This window comes from Micromesistius poutassou (assembly GCF_964030765.1).
Source record: "Micromesistius poutassou genome assembly, chromosome: 16".
Taxonomy (NCBI): Eukaryota; Metazoa; Chordata; class Actinopteri; order Gadiformes; family Gadidae; genus Micromesistius; species Micromesistius poutassou.
In genome coordinates, this window is record NC_140286.1 from 13079057 (window position 1) to 13096556 (window position 17500).

At 51.6% G+C, this 17500-nt stretch overlaps 1 protein-coding gene across 4 annotated transcripts in view; it reads right to left on the minus strand.

Annotated features, from left to right (window-relative positions):
- The window catches only part of spidr (scaffold protein involved in DNA repair), a gene marked incomplete at its 3' end in the record, with an annotated part of 35099 nt that overhangs the window by 6549 nt on the left and 11050 nt on the right, over positions 1-17500 (minus strand). For 3 of the 4 annotated variants that reach the window (XR_014638546.1, XM_084481216.1, XM_084481218.1), the window contains exons 9-15: positions 14861-15068; positions 11372-11582; positions 10797-11035; positions 4986-5144; positions 1703-1760; positions 707-844; positions 517-576 (exon numbers count right to left, since the gene is read on the minus strand). Coding sequence is in view for 3 of the 4 variants with exons in the window: in XM_084481216.1 (XP_084337342.1) it covers positions 517-576; positions 707-844; positions 1703-1760; positions 4986-5144; positions 10797-11035; positions 11372-11582; positions 14861-15068 (1073 nt within the window). The remainder of the gene's footprint in view (positions 1-516; positions 577-706; positions 845-1702; positions 1761-4985; positions 5145-10796; positions 11036-11371; positions 11583-14860; positions 15069-17500) is intronic. The other variant, XM_084481217.1, reaches the window with a different exon arrangement.

Below are 17500 nucleotides of genomic sequence, written 5' to 3' on the forward strand. Positions count from 1 at the left end.
ATGTCTGGTCAATATTAGAACTATTCGGTCCGTGAGTACACACAGATATGGAGGTGGGTTCAGGCATTCCTTCGCTAGTCAAACAGTGCCGGCCCACGGCCTACATACAGAGCACTAGCACGCTGGAGCACGCTCGCGCCGGGCTCCGAGCGGGGGGCCACCGGTGGCGCGAGAGCGAGGCAAAGTCCAGCGCTTTGTTCTGCGCTGATATCTGCGGGCCAAAGTGTAAAGGTTGCCCCGGATCAATGGCTGGAAGAATGCCCGCGCTCATACAGTGCTCTGATACACACAGGAGATAGGACGGCCTCCTCCCCCCCCCCCACACGTCAGAGCCCACTCTTATCGCAAGAGTCCAACGATCCGGGCCCTCCGTGGACTGTGGACGACTGTAGGGAGGCTCCGCTGTCCGCTGTTTGCTCGGTTAGATATCGTCTACAGTGATCTTTTTCCTTTTTTTTTTTTTTTTTTTTTTACGAGCACTTCGCGTCTCACCAGAGTAGGCAAAGGTGGACGCACCTGAATGCCGGCGTACACCACGGTCGCCGTAAAACTGTGACAAGGCGCGGCGACGGCGCTCTGAAACAAACGCCACAGGCGGAAAAAAAAACACACACAGAGAATTGTGTGTGTCGGGTTATGTTGATCATTGTATGACAAAGGCAAGAAGGTATTTGGGGGGGGGGGGGGTGGGGGGGGCGTGGCTCACCTGCAGGACGGCCCGGAGGGTTAATTCTTTGGGGGGGAGGTAGAGAGGCGATAGGGCCGGGCCCCCCAGGGCCTCCACAGAGTCCTCCTGGCCAGAGAGCAGGTAGTAGAAGCCGGGAGCGCCGCCCGCCCCTCTGCCCTGTGAGACGGCGGCCGTCGCGTTAGTGAACGAAGCGTGATCACGTTCACATTGAGGTTCAGACGCTTTCATCCAAAGCGACTTACAAGAAGTACATTTTTCAGAAGAAAGAGAAACAGCAGTATATCTCTTGTCGGTACATTCAGGATGTTCATAGAAACAAGTGCCGAGCATTACCGGAAACAATCACTAGGTTAACCCGTTCCCCCGTACACAACAAAGATCGCTAGGATAAGATGCTACACAATGCCAAGTACTATTTTTAAGTGCAAGGACGTACAACTTACAATAAGTGCGTTCAACTACTGAGTCATTGAATTCAGGGTACAGATACTTATGGAGCAGATAGAGGGGGTTAGGTGTTGTGCTCATGGGTATCTACATGTGGGTTGGGGGTATCAGGGAATCAAACCAAGAACAAAGACAAAGTCAGGCTGGGGTTGGAACCCTTAACCACAAACACCATCCACGATGCAGAATACGTGTTTTTAATCAAAGTATTTATGAACGAGACATCCAGCCGCGTTGGGCCAAACAAACTCAGCGAACTCAACTCAGCGAAGGGCGGAGTAATCATTGATTTGACATTTTCCCACACTTGATTTATATATTTATTTCTAGCCGAGAGAAAGATCTATAAATCTGTTTTCCTGCAGGAATATAAATGAACTGCAGATGGAAAAAAAACGAACAAACAAACAAACAGGAAGGCAAAACCTCTATTGAAGTGGAATTAATAAAGTTTCAATAAAAACAACACGAGCGCGGGAAACAGACGAACCACGGCTTTGACACGAGGGAGAGTTACAGATGAGAAGGACCAAGAATTTCTGCAGCATTAAACTTGTCAGCATGTACCTGAAAGGGTATCGTTGGAGGCCAGACACTGTCTATCAAATGGAAAGCTCTACCGTACCTGAGAGAGAGAGAGAGAGAGAGAGAGAGAGAGAGAGAGAGAGAGAGAGAGAGAGAGGGGGGGGGAAGGGAGAGAGAGAGAGAGAGAGAGAGAGGGGGGGAAGGGAGAGAGAGAGAGAGAGAGAGAGAGAGAGAGAGAGAGAGAGAGAGAGAGAGAGAGAGAGAGAGAGAGAGAGAGAGAGAGAGATTAAGGTGAAGAGCGAAGTGGGAAATTAATGACATGGAGGTTTGCTTGTCGTCACTTTTGTTCCTGGTGTAGCCTTTCACCGATTTTTTCACACATTTGTCCTCCCATTGAAAGCGAGGTCTGTAACTGCAATTTGTTTTACCGTTTCACAGGATTAGCGAAGCCAGAGAGAGCGTGCCAGGGCTGGTAGCACCGACTGACAGATATCAACAAGCATGTTCTGATATAGTGGACGGTGGGATGTGTGTCTCAGGCTCACACACACACCCTGCGGTGATTGCAATCTTTTCTTTCTTTTTTTTTAAACAAGGCTCAGGTACCAAACTGAAAGAGACTAACATATTCTCAGCAACAGTTTTCTTTTTTTTCTTTTTCTTTCTGTAAGTGCACCGCTATTGCAACCGTAATCTGTGCGTGTGCGTGTGTGTGTGTGTGTGTGTGTGTGTGTGTGTGTGTGTGTGTGTGTGTGTGTGTGTGTGTGTGTGTGTGTGTGTGTGTGTGTGTGTGTGCGCGTGCGCGTGTATGTGTGTGTGTCAAGATTACACAGTTGGATCACACACAACTCTGACAACATCTGAGGTTTTAGGTGAAGACAATCTGATATTTGGAGTGAAAGTAACACTTTTTTTTCTTCTCTTTATTAGATGCCGTGATAAGGCCGCTTCCCGCCTCGTCGCCAGAGAGGGGCCGTGTCAGTTCTTACTCGTCTCTCCTTCAGAGTTCACCGTGGCTTCCTCCTCGCTGATACCGAGTGGCCTTGCGGTTCGTCAGTGGGTGGTTTAACAACCGGTCGGTCGAGCCCTTAATCACAGTGCTCCTTTGTGAAGAACCCGTTCCGCAGCCCATTCAAGTCCAGTGAGCCCGGGCTCGGAGGTGATCTCGCGTCACCCGTCAGGACGACGGCCCGTCTCTTTGACTCTTTGAAGACTTTGACGTTCGTGCAGTTGACTGAACGCCCTGGAAATGTCAGACCGCCGGGAAGTTTCGTGCATTTTTTGCAAAAAATATGCAGCGTTGCAAAAACATACTAATATACTGCAGACCCTGCGTCGTGTCTGCGAGCACGAGACACGATCTCAGAAGAGTCGGAGTCCGGTTGCTGCTTTAAGTAAAACCCGGTGAATAATGGAGCGCATCACATGCATCACACGGTGCGTGTGTGTGCCTGTGTGTGTGCGTGTGTGTATGAATGTGTCACATCATGCAAATATTTTATCCATTTATGAATCAGTCAAGCTGATTAGTCGGAGCAAGGAGCAGTGTGTAGGATTTAGTGGCATCTAGCAGTGAGGTTGCAGATTGCAACCAACTGCATGCGTCCCCACTCCCCCACCCACCTCTCCCTTTCCAACAACGTGGAGGAAGCGACGATGGCCTTGACTGGCCTGTAATTGGCCCATGGGTTGGACTGAAATGCCGCCATTGTCTATGACAGCATCGAGTGGCCACGTGTTCCGCGATAGATTTATCAATGGTAATCAGTGATGTCGTCGGTAAAACTAAAGGAGGTCTAGCTAACAAGTGAAGATAGGGACTTTGATTGTTGTTTACAAGCGTGTTCTCTCTGGGGTTTGTTTGTCTGTTCTGGGCCACTGTACAAACATGGAGGTGCAACATTGGTCCCCTCTATGGATCTCAATAAATTAGAATATTGTGGATAAGTTCATTCATTTCAGTAATTCAATTTAAAAAGTTAAACTCACGCATATTATTTAGATTCAATCCACCAACATAGATCTGAGATACTGAATTTGGGGTTTTCATGAGCGGTGAGCCATACTCATCAAGATTAATACAAATAAAGGCTTGAAATATTCCACTTTGGGTGTAATGAATCTTTATAATACATGAGTTTCACTTTTTAAATCAAATTATTGAAATGAAGTACCTTTTCCACAATATTCAAACTTATTGAGATGCACCTGTATGTCAAATTTAAATATAAAGGGCTTGGTCTAAGGTTACAAAAACAAAACTCATATTTTCACGGTATTATACCATGAAACATATTATACACCTCAAGTGCATTAAAAGATACATATGAATGTTATTTTCCACTTCTGCCGAGTCTGATCCCCCACCTTTAAAATAGGCCACGTGCTGGTGGGGGGTCACCTGTCACGAGTCCCCTGGAGGCCTTTCAGACCGTCTGGTATGCGGGACACCGAGCGTGTCTCCATACCCCCGGTCCCATCACTGAACGCCCCCTCAACACGCCCGCTCTTCGTGCTGTTGCTAATCCTGGGCTCCCTGCTGTGGAAACCCGCGAGGAGAGTCAAGCTGACCTCGGTGTTGCTTTACATGTTAACACACGGGACCCCCACCACAACACACGGCGGGATGAGGGGGGGGCCCTCGGCTGCCAGAAGGTGCCCGTCCTCATCCTTCATCCTGGGGTATCGGAGGAGAAGCTAACGGCTAGTGGTGGTGGGGGTATCGGAGGAGAAGCTAAAGACTAGTGGGGGGATTATGGGAAGATCAGGTGTATCTCTCGACTCTGAGCTGGATAATACGAGGGTATGATGTTGAGATGAGACACTGGTTGGAAACCAGACACTGCACCAGACACTGGTTGGAAACCAGACACTGGTTGGAAACCAGTGTCTCATCTTTTATTTTGGGTCTATGCCCCCTGCTAGTAGCGATAGCCTGGGCAAATATAAACGCTATCCAGGGTGTGTGTGTGCGTGTGAGCGTGAGTATGTGTGTGCGTGTTCGTGTGAGCATGTGTGAGCCTGTGTGTGTGTGTGTGTGTGTGTGTGTGTGTGTGTGTGCGTGCGCATGAGTGAGAGTGTTTGTTTGTTTGTTTGTGCGCGTGTTTGTTTGTTTGTTTGTTTGTTTGTTTGTTTGTTTGTTTGTTTGTTTGTTTGTTTGTTTGTTTGTTTGTTTGTTTGTTTGTTTGTTTGTTTGTTTGTTTGTTTGTTTGTTTGTTTGTGCGTGCGTGCGTGCGTGCGTGCGTGCGTGCGTGCGTGCGTGCGTGCGTGCGTGCGTGCGTGCGTGCGTGCGTGCGTGCGTGTGTGCGTGCGTGTGTGGCCTCACCTTTCCCGAGTAACCCGCTGCACCACCTTGATGTTCCTGAGGGAGCAGGCCCTCCCCTGCCACCTCTGGGTGTAGCGCTGCAGCTCCACGTCAGAGGACAGAGCCTGGAGCTGCACCACGCTGAACATACCATGGCCATCCTGCACCAGGGCGCACAGCCTGAGGGGGAAAAACATTCATTCAATGCATTCACCACACCACTGACTTATTAGAGTAGGAATTATTAGAGTGAGAATAAGAGTATGACATATACAAGTGTGATTTATTGGAGTATGAATTATTGGAGTGGGAGTGAAGAGTATATATTATTAGAGAATGATGAAGAGCATGACATAAGAGCATGTATTATTTATCACAGCATGAGTAAGAGTATGAATTGTTCAAGTATCATTAGTGGAGTATGCATAACGGTATTCATTTATGTATGTATGAATAAGAGTATCAATTAGACTCAAGGGACTTTGAAGTGCATTTAAATAAACAATAACATGACATGCATCCGCGTCCATCGGTGAAAGACTACACCAGGAACAATGAGGCTCATGTGAGGGAGGAGTGCAGCAAGCTACACTTGAAGGATTCACTTTCACCAAGACATTTTCCCTTGTCAACAACTAGGCCCCTTTTCAAGGAACTGGATCACCAGGTTAATCGGAGATGTTCAATTCAGGGAATGGCCGAATATAAATGACCATGGCGACTCATGCTGTGAGCTAAAAAAAAACATGTTGTAGATGGAGAGTACAACTAGTCCCCCAGAGCTGGCCTTTTCTATGCTGACGCAATGAATAGCAATGATGGCTTTTCAAGCCTGTCATTAGCCTGTGTTTTTCCAGGTCACCCTAACCCCTTGTTTCTCAAAGCGTGGGGCAGGCCCCACTAGTGGGGAATAGAGATCTGACAGGTGGGCCGCAGCAAGCAAGAGGAAAATGTTTTGCCTGTCTTTTCAATGCCTTTCTTTATTGCCAATGGACAGAATAGCCACATCCAAACAAAGCAATCATTCATGGGCCCATATGCAGACTAGGAAATTAAAAACAATCAAACCAGATGTGGGGGTCAGGAGCAAAATTTGACATGGAATCAAATAAGGTGAAAATAATGAAATCAACATTGTTCTGTTGGGGTGGTGGGCCTTGACAATTTCCGACCCTCCATGTGTGGGGAATGACAGAAAAGGTTTGAGAACCACTGCCCTAACCCAACGATGGAGCCAACTCGTACCCCGGGGTAGAGGTCATCTGTTCTGAAACCGTAAACCGGCCGTCACCGGAAGCTCGCTTGAGTCTGAGTTCTGAGTTCTGAGTGGGCCCTAGTGTGCAAAGCTACTTCAGAAGACGTTTCAAAGTTCAGAGACTCTGCATACCCTCCCCCCCGCACCCCTCTTACGCACTTATTGTATGTTGTACGTCCTGGCACTTAATGTACGCACTTATTGTATGTTACATCCTTGCACTGAAACATAGTACTGAGCATCGTGTAGCGTCTTATCCTAGCTATCTCTGTTGCATACGGGGAACGGGTTAACCTGGCGACCGTTAGTGCTTGGCACTTGGTTCTATGCACATCCTTACTGCACCGTCAGCGATAAATTGTTGTTTCTCCTTTGTCAGACAAATGTACTCATTGCCATCGTCTGCTAAACGCCCTGGGTGTAAGAAGGCGCACCGCGTTCTCCTAACATTGCACTCAGCGTTACTGGCTGCTGGCGGGGGCGGCGGCGGCGGCAGCGGCGGCGGCGGTGGCGGGCGGCGGCGGTCCAACAGGTTGCCTCTGACTTGGATCAGGCCTGTGTGTCTTTGGCCTCCAGAGGGGCCTAGGCTGAGGCGCGCTCCTCCGAGCCGCCACCGCCGCGGCTCCCAGCGAGAGGGAGAGACCAAACGGGTTCCGCCGCCACCTCGGCTCCCTCCGTCGTGCCCAGACACGGCCCCGACACCAGCCGCTGGGAGTCAACACTGGAGCTCATGTCACATGGGTCCATAGCGCGCGCACACGCACACACGCGCGCACGCACGCACACACACTGCGCAACTGGTCACGCGCGCGTGTGTGTGTGTAAGTGCGTGTGCACGCGTGTGTGCGTGTTCACACACGTATCTCGAGGGACGGTTGTGCGGTGGTTCTTCTAACCACCTGATTGGTCCTATAAACGGTGAGTGTTGGTAAGCACAGAGGACGTCTGGGTTTATTTGAGGGGACTTCAGAATAGACGCCCCAAACAGCATTCTGGAAATTATTTTTGGCGGGATGTTGTTTTTTTTTTCTTTCTTTTTTTTCTAAGGGTTATTCCGACTTGTTTTTGTTGAAGTGGTCCGTCTTGTTTTGCACAAACAATATGAAACGCTCCGCCGATATAAAATGGAGCGGCGCAGGGGAATCGAACCGGCTGTCTTTCTCGAGCGCTAGAAAACACGAGGTGAATCTAGGCTCAAAGTCTGGACGTCAACGGACACGCTCACAGGGGAGGGGAATGTGTCAGAGCAAACAGCGCGTGTGTAAAGGCCTCGTAACACGTCTGTCAAGAAAGTCCAGGGCATTCGTTGAGAACATGAGATAAACGCACACATTGGAAAGACAACGTAAATATTTACTGATTCTGGGACGGGCCTTATATTGTGTGTGTGCGAGTCCTCAAAGGTGTACTCCGGTGTTGCTTATCAATAATGAACACAGTTTGCATGAGCTCAGAGAACAAACAGGCTGAAACACGCAGGATAATAACCAGCACATACGGCTGACTGGAACTCAGACAACGCCACATGCTGGTAAAGCCTATAGGCTGTATATGCAATAACGTTGTGACGTTCACCAATACCTACAAACGGTTCAACGGATCAAATAAAACCGATATGAAACCCCCCCCCCAAAAAAATGGATTTGAAAACAAAAAAAAAAGCTGTCCCTTTGACAGCTTCGACATTATCTGCAAAATATTTACCAAGCATGGAGCACCCAAACTCCACAACTTGTTTAAACATGAAATCTGATCGGGGGGGGGATGACAGATTGAGGCATTGTAGCTCAGTGTTCTGCCCGTTTGACATAAACAACCACCTCCTCCGCGCAGTCCCTCCCTTCTAACTGTTCACAGCCTCACTTCCTCAAACGGCCCAGCCTCGCTCCCCGAGCCCTCGCCCCATTGGCCGGATTCAGTCACAGGCTGATTTTAGGAATTTGTTATTGTGAGCAATCACAAAATTCTCAGCAAGTCGGAGGTTCTTCCAGGAACAGGGCTCCATTGAGCCTGTCCAAACACACACACACACACACACACACACACACACACACACACACACACACACACACACACACACACACACACACACACACACACACACACACACACACACACACACATATACTCTTTCACTCAAGGGGCGCTCTGCAGTGTGCACATGCACATACGCATTGCTTGGCTGCAGTGAGTGAGTGAAGCTCGTGTTAGAAACCCAGCAGAAAGGCCTCATTGGCAGTCAGTTAGGGGCTGGGGGGGCGGGGGGGGGGGGGGTTCCTCCCTCCTGCCTGTCCACCAATCAGAGCGGGGCGAGTGATAAACACGGTTGTAACAGGATCACTGCAGCACATTGTGTTCCCGGGGCAGAAAAAAAGAAAAGGGGGCCGGACTTTCCTCCCACCCTCCCTCGGTCCCTGTAAACAGTTAACCTTCTTGTTTATTCTGCTCTGCGTTTACGGGAAGCAAACATCTTCCACGGGCGGCGCGTTGGACCCCCCCCCCCCGCCCCCCCCTCTCCTCCCCAGCCGCCCGGCCCCATGTACGAGGGGCTGAAACATAAGCGGCATCAAACGGGCGGGCTGACCAGGAGAGTGACTCACGGGGGATTGGGGACAAGCCACTACAGGAACACACTGTCCTTGTCTCCAGCCCCCCCCCCCCCCCCCTCCAACGAGGCCGGAGGGGGGGAGGGGGGGAGGGGGGGGGGGGGGGGGGGGGGATGATAAACAACCACACGTCTCCCGTCCCAGCCCAGAGATGGATGCTGATTTCATTGTAATTACAAAAAAGTGGAATATTTACGCACAGGGCACAACTTGTGCACAACTTGTGTAAATCAGGACTCGATGGAAGATTAAGCACTTGGCTGACAACTTCCTCGCAACGTAACTAGGCCCATCCACGTGTGTGTGTGTGTGTGTGTGTGTGTGTGTGGTGTGTGTGTGTGTGTGTGTGTGTGTGTGTGTGTGTGTGTGGTGGGTCCAACATACAAAAGCAACCGTGGACAGCTTTAAGCACTCCCAACAAAACAAAAACACCTCCCCCTGGATCCTAACGCTGACCGCCTCACCCCTACACCCCCACCCCCCCCCCCCCCCCCCGCCCCCACCAACTCCCTCCCTCCCCCTTACACTCCCCTCCCCTCCTTACACACTGACGATACGACCGGCACCGCCGTCCGTACCGGCTCAATCCGGTTAGGGGGCAGAGTGCGGGCCCGGGCCTGAGAGTCTCCAGTGTTTGTTTACCAGAGGCGGGGGTGGGGGTGGGCGGGGGGGGTAAGCATGTCAGGGACCGGTGTCCCGTTACCCGGTCACCGTGTCAGCTGAGCTCCCCTTCCTCGAGGTCCTCTCGCCCTGGCCTGCACCCTCCGTGGGCCCGGGGAGGAGGAGGGGGGGGGGGTTTGGGGAGGGCACGTGAAGGGGGCAAGGCCAAGATATAAATAAACATCAAAACAACACCACGCCGCTGGAGGGGTTCGTAGGGGTTAGCGAGGGCCACGCTCGCTGCCCGGTTGACGTCTGACCTTTCCGTGATTCATTGAGTAAACGCCACCGCGTTGCACCGGTCCCGATCTTCCCGGGCCTGTGAGTAACGCAGTGTTTTCCCCAGATGTTGCTATTTCCTGGGAATCCGTCACATGTTTGAAGTCGAAATGTTACCGTAAGAGGGGGGGGTGTTCGGCTCGCCGCAAACGACACTGTGGTTTGTGATATATTTGCTGTGGCTTCACGTTTCGTTTATTCGTTTCGTCGAAATATGTCAACTATTTAGCACTTGAAGGGTGCACGTCTTTCCATTAAGCAGTGATACACGCTCAGGCCTGCGCTCGCAGATTACCAATTCAGAACCGTCTTTATTCGTGTCGGTAAACCGACATGGGGTTTTGGCCGGACCCCAACGCTGCACAGTCATGGACTTGAGCAGAGCTAGGATTAGAGTGCTTCAGAAACGCTCCAGCTTTTTGTTTCACTCCCTGGCAGTCGATAGAGCTGCAAACCTCTGCCCCCCAGTGGACTAGAAAACGGGGAGGGAGGGAGGGAGGGAGGGAGGGAGGGAGGGAGGGAGGGGGGGACTTACTCAGCTCTGGCACAGTCCTGCATGCACAGGCTTTCTGAGAGAGAGAGAGAATCACTCTGTCCTCACAGAGAGCTGCTGGCCTGGATCTCTCCCCTCTCTCCGGTCGAAGAGAGAGGGACGGGGTGGGGGGGGGTGGCTGGATTCAATTAGAAATGTTTGTGTCCTTTGTCAAGCAGAGCCATATGGCTGGAGACAGCGTGAGCCCCTCTGCGGGGGGTGGGTGGGGGGGGGGGGCTCCTGCACAGCGAACAATAGCACGACTATCGAGGGCCGGGGTGCCCGTCCAGGAGAGGTATGCAAAGCGGGACCCCAGGAGTTATTTTAAAGGGGGGCTGCGTTTTGGGGAGGGGGGGGGCGGAGAACAATGTACAATGTACAATAGCGTCGCATCTGCGGATGTGACATAGGGATCGACCGCCGGCGCTGCGCTCACCGACCGCTGGCGGCGGCGGCGGACGTACAGGAAGGGGTACAACTCATTTCACACCACGCCGTACCTGCTTCGGCCCCTCCTCCGGGGCGGGGCCACGGGCGGCGGCGGCGGCGCCCTGGGCCGGACCGCAGACACGGCGGGCCGGTCGGCCACGTAGGAGGAGTACACCCTCTGGACCACCACCCGAACCTCAGGCCCCACGGAGCCCGGCTGCCCCAGCGCCTCGATGACCTCCAGGAGGGAGTGCCCCGGGGCCCAGTCCATATCCCCCGCACCTCCAGCGACCCCCTCGCCGCTGGCAACCTGTGGTGGGGGGGGGAGAGAGAGTGAGAGAGAGAGAGAGAGAGAGAGAGAGGGGGGGGGGGGGGTGGTGGTCGGGTTACATGCAACACAATGCAAAGACGTCAGAGTACATGTTCCCCCGTTGGTCTGGCAGGCAGGTTCTTGGTTCGAGGCCAGCGGTGTGATTGAAACAAGTACAGTCGTCAGAGTATCGATCCCCCTCGCGGGATTTTTTCGAGTGTGTCTCGGTTTCCGAGGAAACCGCTACGAGGAATTGCAGTGCGGGGGCTTTGAGACACAACACGATGCTTCCATTAGGTTTTCAGAAATATGATCGTGATTCGATTATCCATTCACCTGCTCGGCGGTGGCGTCTTTCCGTTTGACAGCGTCCACTCCGTGCCGGCCGAATGTGTTTGACAAAGAGTAGGGCACACATCTGGCCCGTGGGGGCAGGGGCCTGGGCTGGGCCTGTGGGTTGGTGTTTTCTGAGTCAGAGTACACTTTCTGACTCAAGTGCGTGTTGAGGATCACGGTGGTGCCCTCGTCTTCGACGTCAAGTCTTTGCCTGCGCGGAAGGACGGAGATGAATTAGCATTGCTTTATGAGCCATACCAGAGCAGCCTCTGAATGCAGCACATATGGTGGAATGAACAGGATAATTCATATTGTTTTGATTTACATTACAGGGGATATTGATAAGATAACGCCAGGCACGGTGTGAAACCCCGTTCCTCTCCGTCAGAATCACGCGTGGGCTGTGATTTTGCTAAGATTGCGTGTATGTGCCAAATTACCTTTGAATGGAAGTGGTTGTTGCACCAACACAAACGGCGGGGGGGGGGGGGAGGTTTGTTAAATACCACATGAATGTCAAACACAACAACGAACATCAGGCACGGGTTTGTTTTCACTAGAATGCAGCGCAAGACGCAAATATGTTCCCATTGGTTAACTTGCATGTCAACAATTACGCATGTTTTCATAATTCCACGAAACAAAACATTGACACCATTCTGCGGTGCAGGCATGTGTATTCTGAAGCTCAATGACAAACAGAAGAACGCGCTTTGAGAGTGAGCAGAGTGTGAGCGCCTTCGAGCCCTCCATGTCCGTTGTGTTGATGTGAAAGCCACAGGCGTGTTTCCGAACAACAATAAACAAGGCTTCTGCCAAAAGGTGGTTTTTGAAGGGGGCTGGCGCTTCCAACGCCGTTTGAAAAGCAGGTATAAACATTTGCGCTGTAAGTGTTATGACGGCTCTTTTCCTGTATGCCGTCCTCTGACTCACAGCCAGGCAGTCTTGGTGGCTCCGGCTCCTCTGCGTGTCGCAGCCCGTCCCCAAGACCTCGGTCCCGGGGGTAATCTTACACACTTGTTGTATGTTTGTACGTCCTGGCACTTAAGAATAGTACTTAGCATTGTGTAGCGTTTGATCCTAGCTATCCTTGTTGTATACGGGGGAATGGGTTAACCTGGCGATTGTTAGTGCTTGGCACTTTGGTTCTATAAATATCCTTACTGTACTAAGAGTGATATATTGAGGTTTCTCTTTCTTCTGACAAATGTACGTATTTTAAGTCGCTTTGGATAAAAGTGTCTACTAAATGCCCCTAAATGTAAATGTAAATGTAATTGAACACTCTTGGATTTGGAAGAGAAAAGAAAATAAAAGTCAAATACAAATAAAAAGACCCTCTCTTTTGTGGTGCATATTCCACGTTTGGGAACGATTCCTATTTCAGATTAATTTCATCAAATTCAATTCACACGTCGGAAAAAACTAAATAAGGTCTGACAGGTCTACTGCTACGACCCCAACAATTAAAAATAAAAAACTTCAAAATAAATAAAAACAAATAAAAACACCTATCCATTCAACTTTGCGCCTTCATCGTTACTCACTAATTTGCACTAACTGGAATCTCCCAACACTAATCCTCCGTTTCCTGGTACAACAAAATCATCACCCCCATAGTGTACCCAGCACCGGATGTGTGACGTTCATCTAATCGCCCCGGGGCGGGGAACACGAGTGGAACGTGCTGTTCAGGTGCACAGGTGAAACAAAAAAAAGAACACAGAGGCAGGAAGTGCGGCTGGCTAGCGTCCCGTACAGGTGAGTGGGCAGCGGCAGCATCATCAACATCCCGATCCCGGGTACAGGTTACAGGCAGTGCTTAAGGAGTGGCCCGGGCTGCTGCCGTCACAGCTCGGCTGTGAGTAAGGCCGACAGGTATTTCCGCCCCCCACCTCCTCCCCGCTCAGACACACAAGGTGCGTAGGAGTGGGGGGGGAGGAGCCAGCCAGCCCACTCACTCACTGGAGGAGTGTGGAGGGGGAGGCGGCGCGGCTAGCGTCACACAGGAAGCCGCTAAGAGGAATTTCACCAGACGCCGAGATTGAACTGGATTCTGTGTTTTTCCACCCCGAGACTCCAGTGCTGATCTTCTGATGTGCTGATGATATATGGCGGAAGATGTGTGATGTAGAAAAATTAAATAAAACAAAAAGGCTCTCTCTCTCTCTCTGCCCCTCTCTTGTCCGTAAAGGGCACTATTCAAGAAACGATATGACCTACATTCAGTGTGTAAGAGCTGATTCAAAGCACACCCCAACCCCCGCCCCCCCCCCCCCCCCCCCGCCCCGCAACAGTCAGATATGATTTCGCGCAACAAAGGCAGCGCATTCAAACACTACGAGGCCTCCTCTCTTCCACACAAGCTTGCGATTAAGGACGAGGAGAAAAAAAAAAGAAAAGAAAAAGAAAAAGTACAATCGTGCAGAGGGGGGGAAAAGAAAGAAAGAAAGAAAAGTCAGTTTGAACACAAAAGCGAATGACACGCTTAAAAACCGCATGTGTTTCCAATCCCCTCCGCTGGCTCCCTCGCTCTCTTCCCCAAATGCACCAGAAAATAATCCCAGTGTTTTTCCCCCCCCAGCTTGCTTGGAAATGACCTAACTGCTGCCAGGAAGAGGAATGCTGAGCATTCCCTGGAGCAGCGGGGTGACGTCAGAGCGCCGAGGAGGCCCTGAGCTTCCGCCAGCTTGGATCGTCCAGCGCACGCGGGACGCAAACTCCCTACAGCTGGGCTCCACCGCTGGGCCGCTCGCAACAGCCGCCATGTATAACTCCCCCCCCCCTCCCCAACCCCCTCACTCCCCGACCCACCTCCTCTCCCACTCCTTCTCCCTTCCTCCTCCCCCCCCACTCCCCCACCTCCTCTCCCATCCTTCACTCCCCCCACCCACCATCTCTCCCATCCTCCTCCCCCAACCTCCTCCCCCGCACCCTGGATGTATAGGCAACTCCCCATCTGCACATCTGGCCTCTGACGCTGCCGTTGTGTGGACCGCTGTTGACTTGTTTTTTTGGGAGACGCTTCTTACCTTTGACCTTCATCGATCTCTCCACTCTGCTACCGTTGGCTTCTATGCAAATTAAAACGACCCTTAATGTGAATGTAACACTGAACCGCTTCGAAGTAGGTCTTCCGGTGTGCCGTTTGACAGCAGGCCTCAAGGCCCGCAACGACGTCGAACCTGTTCTACGCTGCTGAACCAGAATTAACCAAAATAGCGCCCCTAGGCTACGCCGGCGGCTCTACTGACACTTCTACAGCTTTACCTTTATGCTCGGTGGCAATTAGTAACATGATCATGCTTTGATAATTCATTCACACCTTTGGTTTGTTGCTGCTTTTCTTCTGCAGTCCTCATGTTTTTGTCAAAGAGCACGGCACACATTTGGCTGGTGGGACCCGGGTGTCTGTCGTGTCTGTTTTTAAGGTGGCCGTCTCTTCCCCACAAGCGCCCTGGGGCCTACATTACCCACAATCCCACTCACCACGGAGGGTACACGTGGATGACGTCCCTGGGCGCGGGCCTCAGCTGGGCGGAGGTCTCCCTGTCGAAGAGCACCAGGAGGCGGGCGGCGGCGGCGGCGGCGAAGGTCTCCCCCCCGGGGGGCCGGCGCTGCTCGCAGCGGACCAGCTGCATGCTGCACTCCTCCCGCACGTCCAGGACCTCCAGCACCAGCACGCCGGGCCGGACCGCTGCACAGAGACACGGACGGACGCCCCAGGGAGGAAACGGCCGAGTCGTTTACTATGATCTAGGGTGAGGGGAGTGTTTGCTATTGGCTCGCTCGGTGGATGCTTTCATCTCGCCGGGACTTACAGTAGGTTTTGGCTACGTCTCGTGAAGCAGCAGGGAGGGGTTACGCGGGCCTGTTGCTCAAGGGCGTGGGGTAGATTGTGGACAACTCAAATGTGAATGGGAGACTAAGGCCCTGAGCAGTGGGTTGACCTGTCCCCGACATTTAATACTGAAGATGGAGATTAGGAGAACTGCACTGCTCAGTCAGGGGTTTGAGATTGGCGCTATAAACCACCGTTGGACCTTAGACCATCAAACATTCAGCGCTCACTCTTCCCTTCCGCAAACTTCCCCACACCCTTGGGAGTAGAGAAAGGAGTATAATATACTGGAGTGAAATGCTTGGTCAGGATCTTAGAAACACGGTCTTAGCAACGAATCGATGACACTTTTTGATAATAAATAAACCCATGAAACTGTTTAGATTTCACGGTTAGGATTTCTTCCTGCAGTCAAAAGCGTTGCTCTACAATAGAGAAATGGTAATGAGCCAATGAGTCCGTTAAACCACCCGGCTCCGTTGGACTGCAACCGAGCTGCATTAAAAACAAAGACTATTAAAGATCTGTGAAGCGATTCACAAAAACAATGTCTGCGTGACTGAGCTCATGCAAAAACATTTTTTAACCCACTAAATCAATTCCTGCATTTGTACATTGAAAAGTTGAAAAAATTAACAAAGTTTGAGCGGCGTTGGGTTCAACTGCACATTCCAGTTTGTGCTGATGTGCTGGGGTTCGACTTTCTTCATTACCTTTGGTCTCGAAAAACTAAGCAGAGAGAGACATGTCGTTTAAGGAGAACAAATAACGTTGTTGCGTGCCGAGCCATAAATCAACCCGAGATAAGACCGCCACTTGGCCGAATGCAAAACATGAGGTGTTGTGCACTGATTGCAGTGAATCATTGCAAGCGTTGATATGATAAGAAAAAAAGCCGAAGCTTGGCTGAGACAATGCAGCACTGTCTTGCGTTCACGGGAACGCTCACGGGAAGTGACCCAGAGGGGGAATACGAGGAGAGTGTGGGATCTGCAGGGAATTGTCTCAACATGCACGCAAACGTTTTATCTCTGCTCAGCTGCACCCCCCCACCCCTCGCTCCCTCTCCCTCCACTAGGAGAGGGAAGGGCTGGGGAGGAGAGATCATGAAGGCCACAGACCAGGGCTTGTAGCCGAATAGGGCTACAACCCTGGTCAATGGCTTCAAAGATCCCTCCTCTGAACATAATGATCTGATTACACTGGGAGGGTACACGATAAGGTATTATAGTAATAAGACCCACACACACACACACATCTTAGCTGAGTTATCACGCTGAGATTAGAGAGATAACGTGCGTTGCCTTAATCTAGCTGAGTGTGTGGTATGGTTTATCATGTGCCATAAAGTTGTAAATCACTTTTGCAGACAAAAAAAAACTATTTGATAATAAGAAAATAAAGAGATCTAATCAAGATCGTCAAATAATTATTTTCTTGGTACAAAGTACAATAGGATTTAAAGAACACCAAGGGTCTGAATCCCGTTGCCCTATTGGCCGAAGCAACCCTTCAGCTAACCTTAAAGCGTGGAACACACCGGCCCAACCGTTGGCCATCTGAAACGTTTGGGGAGACCAGGACGAGTTCAGGAACAAATCTGTCCGGTGTGTCCAGCTGTGTTGGAGAAGCTTTTGGAACCGCGCCGACGGTGTCCGGTCCGATTCAACGTGCAAATTCAGAGAGCGTTGGCGGTCTGATGTTTCGAGCCATCGGATACGCTGATCGGAAGCAGCGAATCAGCGCGGTGTGTGAGAGGGGCGGACTAGCGCCACCCGACGTTATCTCGCGGGTCGGACGAGGGGCAACAGAGTGGTTGGACGAACGCAGTTGGCCGTTGGTTTGAGTCTGGGCGGTGTGTGTGTGTGTGCGTGTGTCACAACCTTGACAGATGCATTCCCGGATGGAAAGCAGATTGGAGGGGGTTGCGTGGCGGTGGGCGGAGTCGTCTTCCTATTTTCCACGATCAACTGTCACCTTGAGACGGCGCCGTCTGCGGCTTATTACGATGAGCTTCCTTTCCACGGTGCGGCCGCGCCGTGGAAAGGAGACTGGAGAACAACAACAAACAAGCGGTTTCCTGCCACCCACACGCTGCCCCGACTCCGCCGCCACCGCCACCGCCGCGCAGTGCGCTGGTGGGCCCTGCGTACGCACACAGCGCTTCCTCACCGCGCCCGCCCGCCCGCCCTCCGCACGACCACAGAGCGCACACACACACCATACACACACACACACACACACACCACACACACCATACAAATACACACACACACACACCATACAAA